The sequence below is a fragment of the Hypanus sabinus genome, chromosome 32, assembly GCF_030144855.1.
Source record: "Hypanus sabinus isolate sHypSab1 chromosome 32, sHypSab1.hap1, whole genome shotgun sequence".
NCBI classification, from domain to species: Eukaryota; Metazoa; Chordata; class Chondrichthyes; order Myliobatiformes; family Dasyatidae; genus Hypanus; species Hypanus sabinus.
Genome location: NC_082737.1, coordinates 886941 through 896061, shown reverse-complemented (window position 1 = coordinate 896061; position 9121 = coordinate 886941). Strand labels below are relative to the sequence as shown.

The 9121-nt window shown below is 55.8% G+C and overlaps 1 protein-coding gene across 2 annotated transcripts in view; it reads right to left on the bottom strand.

The window, feature by feature from the left end:
• Positions 1 to 2783: 2783 nt before the first annotated feature.
• The window catches only part of usp5 (ubiquitin specific peptidase 5 (isopeptidase T)), a 35157-nt gene continuing 28819 nt past the window's right edge, over positions 2784 to 9121 (bottom strand). The window contains exons 15-19 of one of the 2 annotated variants that reach the window (XM_059955506.1): positions 6995 to 7138; positions 6221 to 6366; positions 5585 to 5738; positions 4568 to 4652; positions 2784 to 3004 (exon numbers count right to left, since the gene is read on the bottom strand). In XM_059955506.1, the coding sequence (XP_059811489.1) occupies positions 2911 to 3004; positions 4568 to 4652; positions 5585 to 5738; positions 6221 to 6366; positions 6995 to 7138 (623 nt within the window). In that variant the 3' untranslated portion in view covers positions 2784 to 2910. The remainder of the gene's footprint in view (positions 3005 to 4567; positions 4653 to 5584; positions 5739 to 6220; positions 6367 to 6994; positions 7139 to 9121) is intronic. The other variant, XM_059955507.1, reaches the window with a different exon arrangement.

The window sequence follows — 9121 nt, the reverse complement described above, 5'->3', positions numbered from 1 at the left end:
TCACCCACCTCCACCGTGGAGCAACTGTGCAGTCTAATCTCCACCTTGGGACCAGCAATGCTCACCCACCTCCACCGTGGAGCAACTGTGCAGTCTAATCTCCACCTTGGGACCAGTAATCCCCATTCACCTCCAACGTGGGGCAACTGTGCAGTCTAATCTCCACCTTGGGAACAGTAATGCTCACCCACCTCCACCGTGGAGCAACTGTGCAGTCTAATCTCCACCTTGGGACCAGCAATGCTCACCCACCTCCACCGTGGAGCAACTGTGCAGTCTAATCTCCACCTTGGGACCAGCAATGCTCACCCACCTCCACCGTGGAGCAACTGTGCAGTCTAATCTCCACCTTGGGACCAGTAATCCCCATTCACCTCCAACGTGGGGCAACTGTGCAGTCTAATCTCCACCTTGGGACCAGTAATGCTCACCCACCTCCACCGTGGAGCAACTGTGCAGTCTAATCTCCACCTTGGGAGCAGTAATCCCCATTCAACTCCAACGTGGAGCAACGGTGCAGTCTAATCTCCACCTTGGGACCAGTAATACCCATCCACCTCCACCGTGGAGCAACTGTGCAGTCTAATCTCCACCTTGGGACTAGTAATGCTCACCCACCTCCACCGTGGAGCAACTGTGCAGTCTAATCTCCAGCTTGGGACCAGTAATGCTCATCCACCTCCACCGTGGAGCAACTGTGCAGTCTAATCTCCACCTTGGGACCAGTAATCCCCATTCACCAAGGGGCAACTGTCTGGTCTAAACACCTTAGTACCAGTGATCGTTATCCACCTCCACTGTGGGGCAACTGCGTCTGATCTTCACCTTGGGACCAGTAATCCCCATCCACCTCCACTGTGGGGCAACAGCCTGGTCTGATCTCCACCGTCGGACCAGTAATCCCCAACCACCTCAACTTTGGGGCAACTGCAGCTAATATCCACCTTGGGACCAGTAATGCTCACCCACCTCCACCGTGGAGCAACTGTGCAGTCTAATCTCCACCTTGGGAGCAGTAATGCTCACCCACCTCCACCGTGGGGAAACTGTGCAGTCTAATCTCCACCTTGGGACCAGTAATCCCCATTCACCTCCACCGTGGAGCAACTGTGCAGTCTAATCTCCACCTTGGGAACAGTAATGCTCATCCACCTCCACCGTGGAGCAACTGTGCGGTCTAATCTCCACCTTGGGACCAGTAATCCCCATTCACCTCCAACGTGGAGCAACTGTGCAGTCTAATCTCCACCTTGGGACCAGTAATCCCCATTCACCTCCAACGTGGGGCAACTGTGCAGTCTAATCTCCACCTTGGGAACAGTAATGCTCACCCACCTCCACCGTGGAGCAACTGTGCAGTCTAATCTCCACCTTGGGAGCAGTAATGCACATTCACCTCCACCGTGGAGCAACTGTGCAGTCTAATCTCCACCTTGGGACCAGTAATCCCCATTCACCTCCAACGTGGGGCAACTGTTCAGTCTAATCTCCACCTTGGGACCAGTAATGCTCATCCACCTCCACCTTGCGGCAACTGTGCAGTCTAATCTCCACCTTGGAACCAGTAATCCCCATCCACCTCCACCGTGGAGCAACTGTGCAGTCTAAACACCTTAGTACCAGTAATCGTTATCCACCTCCACTGTGGGGCAACTGCCTGGTCTGATCTCCACCGTCGGACCAGTAATCCCCATCCAACTCCACCGTGGGGCAACTGTGCGCTAATCACTTTGGGATCAGTAATCACCATCCACCTCAACTTTGGGGCAACTGCATCTATTCTCCATCCTCCTCCACCGCGGAGCAACTGTCTATTCTAATCTCCACCAGGGTGCCAATAATTTCTTCCCACCTCTCCAGTGGGGACATACCTTTTGCCAATTTCACCCTGGAACCAGTAGGTCTGAACCACCTCTGTAATGAGGGCTGGAACACCTTTAACACTGCCCAGGGATCAGTAGTCCCAATCACCTCCACCGTGGGACCAGAAGTGCGGATCCATCCCTGTGATGGGGACGTGCCCAGTGTGGACTCCACCAGTAGACCCATCCACTTGGCAGCGCAGTGTAATCCTATGATCAGTCTGGTGTAGACTGCAACCGGAGACCAGCAGTTCAATCCACCCAGACAGAGGGGACCCTGGGATCAGTAGGCCTGCTCACCTCCACAGTGGGGAAGGTTCTGGTCTAACCCCACTTCCCCTGCGGACCAGTGGGATCTACCTCCCCACCCAATTGTACCAACCCACCTGCGCAGTGGAGATACACCCAGTGAAATCTCCATGGGGCCAGTAGTTCCGATCCAGCTCTACTGTGGGGACCAGGATAATGTTAATTCTGCCTTGGGACCATTTGTCCCAATCCACCTCCGCAGTGGGGCCGTCCAGGGTAAACTCCACCTGGGACCCGCAGTTCCAAACAGCTCCGCCATGGGGACCAGGACAACGTTAACTCTGCCTTGGGACCATTTGTCCCAATCCAACTCCGCAGTGGGGCCATGTCCAGGGTAAACTCCACTTGGGACCCGCAGTTCCAAACAGCTCCGCCATGGGGACCAGACCAACATTGCCCTCTGCCCTGGGATCATTAAACCCGATCCACCTCCACTGTGGGGTCAGTAGCTCCGATCCACTTCCGCAGTGGAGCTAAGATCACTGTTATCTCTGTCCAGGGACCACCACCTCCAACTGCCCCTGTGGCGTGGTCCAACTCGCCGCCGCTGTTTATTCCGGACACCCAGAAAGACCGCACCGTACCGAGACAGACCCTGATTCATCAATTTATTTCCAATGCTCAACGGTGCACACTCCTCCCCTCCCCTCTCCCTGAAGCCCCCAACACAAGTCCCATGTGCCTGGCAGTGCCAGTCACTCGGCTCGGTCTGTACAATAAATAGGCGGCTGGCGGGTCCTCAACTGGCCACTCTTTGGTAGAAATAGATGTAGCCCAGATCTCGGGGAGGCTTCTCTGAGGCACAGACTTTCTGGTCATTGTAGATCACCCACCTGCGGGGCAGAAAGAGAGCGCAGGAGTGAGGGAAAGTGGGCAAAGATGGAACCAAGTCACCGGGGAGAGGGAGAGATGGAAAAAGGTGTGGTCTCCATCAGTGAATATATTTAAGACAAAGTTGGATAGATTTTTGCATGGTAGGGGAATTAAGGGTTGTGGGGAAAAGGCAGGTAGGTGGAGATGAGTCCATGGTCAGATCAACCATGATCTTATTGAATGGCGGAGCAAGCTGGGGAGAGAGAGAAGGTAAAGAGGGAGCAGTGAGATGGAGAGAAAGGGACAAGAGGGTAAAGAAGAAGCAAAGTCATGGGCAGAGAGGGAGATGAGGAGGGTAAAGAGGGAGCAGAGTGAAGGGGAATGGAAGTTGATACGGCCACCGTGATGGGGAGAGAGGGAGGAGGAGAAAGAATGAGGGTTGAGGGAGCGAGAAAGACAAAAAGTATACGGGGGGACTAGTGAGAGACGGACAGAGGGGAGAGAAAGGCAAAAAGTATACGGGGGGACTAGTGAGAGACGGACAGAGGGGAGAGAAAGGCAAAAAGTATACGGGGGGACTAGTGAGAGACGGACAGAGGGGAGAGAAAGGCAAAAAGTATACGGGGGACTAGTGAGAGACGGACAGAGGGGAGAGAAAGGCAAAAAGTATACGGGGGGACTAGTGAGAGACGGACAGAGGGGAGAGAAAGGCAAAAAGTATACGGGGGGACTAGTGAGAGACGGACAGAGGGGAGAGAAAGGCAAAAAGTATACGGGGGGACTAGTGAGAGACGGACAGAGGGGAGAGAAAGGCAAAAAGTATACGGGGGGACTAGTGAGAGACGGACAGAGGGGAGAGAAAGGCAAAAAGTATACGGGGGGACTAGTGAGAGACGGACAGAGGGGAGAGAAAGGCAAAAAGTATACGGGGGGACTAGTGAGAGACGGACAGAGGGGAGAGAAAGGCAAAAAGTATACGGGGGGACTAGTGAGAGACGGACAGAGGGGAGAGAAAGGCAAAAAGTATACGGGGGGACTAGTGAGAGACGGACAGAGGGGAGAGAAAGGCAAAAAGTATACGGGGGGACTAGTGAGAGACGGACAGAGGGGAGAGAAAGGCAAAAAGTATACGGGGGGACTAGTGAGAGACGGACAGGGGGAGAGAAAGGCAAAAAGTATACGGGGGGACTAGTGAGAGACGGACAGAGGGGAGAGAAAGGCAAAAAGTATACGGGGGGACTAGTGAGAGACGGACAGAGGGGAGAGAAAGGCAAAAAGTATACGGGGGGACTAGTGAGAGACGGACAGAGGGGAGAGAAAGGCAAAAAGTATACGGGGGGACTAGTGAGAGACGGACAGAGGGGAGAGAAAGGCAAAAAGTATACGGGGGGCTAGTGAGAGACGGACAGAGGGGAGAGAAAGGCAAAAAGTATACGGGGGGCTAGTGAGAGACGGACAGAGGGGAGAGAAAGGCAAAAAGTATACGGGGGGACTAGTGAGAGACGGACAGAGGGGAGAGAAAGAGAGCTGGTGAGAAGGTCAAGGAGCGGAGGACCGGTGTGGGGACAGGAGCCCGGACTCACCTCCCTTCCTTCTTGATGTGACAGACGTAATGACCGCACATTGTTGAAGTGCCCATGTGGCTAATGAAGGCGAAGAGCTGGTACTCTGCGAAAGAAAGCATACACCGGCACGGTCACGGTCCGCAGGAAGTAGGCGCTGGGGTGTGTGTACACCAGTAGACAGGGCAATAGTGCGGGGAGGTGTGTGTGTGCGTGTGTGTGTGCGTGTGCGTGTGCGTGTGCGTGTGCGTGTGCGTGTGCGTGTGTGTGTGTGTGTATCTGTGTGTATCTACCGAGCAGTGGTTCTTATCACCCTCCTCTATGCCAGCCACACCTGGACTGTCTACAACAGACACGCTAAACAGCTCAACCTCTTCCACTTGAGCTGCCTCCGAAGACTTCTCCATGTACGATGGCAGGAGAAAGTTCCAGACACAGAGGTCCTGGAGCGGGCTAGCACCCACAGCGTCTACACCCTCCTACAGAAAGCCCAAGCCAGATGGGCTGGCCATGTCGTCAGGATGTCGGACAGTCAACTACTAAAACAGCTGCTGTATAAAGAGCTGAGCCAGGGCAAGCGCTCAGTTGGAGGGCAGAAGAAACGTTTCAAAGACTGCCTTAAAGTGCCCCTCAAAAGACCTCAACATCAATCCCAGTATCGGGGAATCGCTTGCTCTGGACCGCCCAACCTGGTGGAGCAGGACCACTAAAGGAGCTAATGCAGCAGAAACCAGCTGCACTGCAGAGGCTCGGAGGAAACACGCTGTGCGCAAGGCTCGAGCTACCTCCACTTCCACTGCAGCACCTACCCTCATGTGTCCCACATGTGGGCGAGCTTTCAGGGCCCAGATTGGACTCACCAGTCACCTCCGGACCCACAGTCAGAAACCCTCCACCTGACAGAAGTCATGGTCGTCTTCGACCACCACCAGACACCAGTAGACAGGGGAACAGTGCTGGGAGATGTTTGTGTGTGTGTACAGTGTTGGGAAGTGGTGTGCGGTAGGGTAGGGTAGGGCTTGCACCCTCAGGACTTACTGCCTTGCCCGTCGCGGACCTTGGGTCCAGCTGGCATGCACTCGGACACGGATTCAGCCGCTGACCGGCCCTCAGATACGTCCATGACCGCCTCGGCGTCCAGGTCATCGATGTGGCTGAAAATCCAGTCGACAGCCCGCTCCACGCTGTTGTTCTGACGGAGAGGGCAACAGGGAGAGAGGTGAGCACGAGGGACGGACTCGACGGGTAACAGGGCAGGCAGGATGGAGAGAGAACGGGGCAGAGGGAGCTGCGGGAGGGGGAGCGAGAGGGAACCTGGGGAGCCAGGCAGGGAAGAGGGAGCAAGGGGAGGGAGAGGAAGAGGGAGGAGGGGTAGAGTGGGGGAGGGGGAGAGAGGGAGAGACAGGAGCGAGGGGAATGTTCGAGGAAGAGGCTGACGAGAAAGGAGTGAAGGGACTGCGGAGAGAGGATGAAGTGGAGGAGATTGGGATTGAGCTGATGGAGGGAAAAGCAGTCGGTGGGTGTGTGGTCAGGGGGAGACTGGGTTGAGCAAATGGAGGAGGAAGGAGTGTATTGATGAGGACATTCACTGGGAGTGAAGAACAGAGCTGGATATTTGGGGATGATTGAGAACCTCCCTCGGACTGCCCTCGGTCACGTCCCTCGCAGACTCACCGTAGCTCTCAGGGCCCGCAGCGCCTGTTCCCGGGAGAAGCCCATGGAGGAGATGGTGGCCACGCTCTCCTCCGGAGGGGGCTCGGGGCCAGCCGCCCCCGATCCAGGGATGCCGCATGCCGGCAAGACCAGAGGCTGGGCGAAATCTGGGGGGAGCACAGGCAGAGGGTCAGGGAGTCGGACACAGAGACGGGGTGGGGACAGGCCAAGGGGATCAGGGACCAAGAGTCACGCGCATTGATGGAAGACTGTCGATTACGGTACCGGAGAGGGTCAGTGACTGCTGGTGGTGGGGCGAGACCGGGACAGTGACAATGGGGATGAGAGATGTGGAGGGGGAGGAGATGGGGATGGTGGGGGGGGAAACGGGACAATGGGGGGTGGGAGATGGGGACGGTGGAGTGGGAGTCTGGGATGGTGGGGGGTGCGTGTGAAAGATGGAGTCAGTGGGGGTGGGAGATGGGGATGGTGCTGGAGTGGGAAACGGGGACAGTTGGCGATGCTGTGGGGGCAGGTGGCCAGTGACAGCTTCGTACAAGGGGAAAGGTAAGGACATCATCTGGGATCTCATGGAGAAACAGGAGTCCAGACACGGACGGTGAGAGGCGGGAGTCCAGCTCCAGAAGGGAGGATAGGAGTCTGACATGGATGAGGGAGAGAGAAGGGGGTCTGACAGGGAAAGAGGCAGAGCTGAGTGCTCCTCCCCACCCCTCCCACCCACAGCAATGAGAGCTGTGAGCTGCTAACCCCTCCCGGGCGTCGTCGCCCACCCACCTGGCTCGTCCAGGTGAGCCATGACCCAGTTCATGGCGGTCTCGACACCGCTGTTGCCCGTGTAGAAGACCGCCTTCCGGCACGCCTCCATCGGAAATCCCATCTCCGCCAGCTGGACCACGACCGACTCATCCAGCACCGGGGCTGGGGGAACCAAGGAGGCGGAGAGGGGAGGAGCAAGTAGTCGGGGAAGGGGAGGAGGAGAAGAAAGAAGACCTCCGTTAACTCTCGACATCTGTAACTTTTCGACGGCCTGCTCTGTTCACCCCAGGGATCAGCACCCCACTCCTAACCCCTCCTCCCCTGTCGCCTGCCACTCCTTGCCCACCCCAATCTCACGCCCTTCAACCTCCCCGTCCATGCTTGCCAGTGATCAAGTCAGCACAACACAGGAACCAGCCTCCGCTCCTTCGGGCTCTCAACTGGACTTGCCGCTGCCTAGGTAAGGCAGTCAGTAAAATCAGAGACCCTACCCACCCCACCAATGGTCTCTCTTCCCCTCCCTCCCATCGGGCTGGAGATACAGAAGCCAGAGAGCACATCTGACCGGGCTGAAGGACAGCTCCTACCCCCGCTGTCATCAGACTCTCAAATGGCCTGACAGACCGTGTGAGAGAAGCCGAAAGGGCAGGTCCAGAGGCCAGCCGCCTCCACCCGAGGGGGGATCATTTTGCCCGACCCAGCACAGGCCTGCCTGAAGAGAAAAGGCACGAGTGGCAACAGTCCCCATTCCCCTTTCCCAGCGAGGTTATCAGGAACCCGGGCGCAGCCTGGTAGAGAAGGGGTGAACCGGCAGCTGGGGGGAGCCCTCGCCTATGAGGGCTGTTGAGTCAACGGGTGGGAGGAGCAGAACGAGGCCATTCAGCCCATCTGGTCCACTCCACGGCTAGCACAACGCTTCAGTGGCACGGGCTCAATCCCCGTCGCTGCCTGCAAGGTGTTTGCACGTTTTCCCTGTGACCGCCTGGCTACTCTGGTTTGCCCCCACCAGCCCAACACCCACAGGCCTGGTCACTGGAACTGACTAACGCCAGGATTAAATCACTGCACTGCTGGACGGCGTGGCTCCAAGGGCCCATTCCACACTCATACCTCAATAAATACTTCTCCTCTACTCTGGTTTGCCCCCACCAGCCCAACACCCACAGGCCTGGTCACTGGAACTGACTAACGCCAGGATTAAATCACTGCACTGCTGGATGGCGTGGCTCCAAGGGCCCATTCCACACTCATACCTCAATAAATACTTCTTCCCCAATCCCATTCTCCCACCTTCTCCCCGTGACTTAACCCTCTTCCCAATTATCGACCCTGCCTGGAACACGTTCAATGACTTGGCCTGCACGGCCATCAGTGGGGCCGAGTTCCACCGATTCACCACCCTTGGCTGAAGCAAATTCTCCCCATCTCTGTTCCAAAGAGATGTCCCCTGACTCCTGAAAACACCCTCTCCAGGTTCAATCTACTCAGGACTTTTCAATGAGATTTTTATAAATGACCTGGACGAGGAAGTGGAGGGATGGGTTAGTAAATTTGCTAATGACACAAAGGTTGGGGGTGTTGTGGATAGTGTAGAGGGCTGTCAGAGGTTACAGCCGGACATTGATAGGATGCAAAACTGGGCTGAGAAATGGCAGATGGGGTTCAACCCAGATAAGTGTGAGGTGGTTCATTTTGGTAGGTCAAATATGATGGCAGAATATAATATTAATGGTAAGACTCTTGGCAGTGTGGAGGATCAGAGGGACCTTGGGGTCCGAGTCCATACGATGCTCAAAGCTGCTGCGCAGGTTGACTCTGTGGTTAAGAAGGCATACGGTGTATTGGCCTTCATCAAACTTGGAACTAAACTTAGCAGCCAAGAGGCAACGTTGCAGCTATATAGGACCCTAGTCAGACCCCACTTGGAATACTGTGCTCAGTTCTGGTTTCCTTAGTACTGGAAAGATGTGGAAGCCATAGAAAGGGTGCAGAGGAGATTTACAAGGACGTTGCCTGGATTGGGGAGCACGCCTTATGAGAATAGGTTGAGTGAAACTGGCCTTTTCTCCTTGGAGCGAAGGAGGATGAGAGGTGACCTGATAGAGATGTAAAAGATGATGAGAGGCATTGATCATGTGGCTAGTC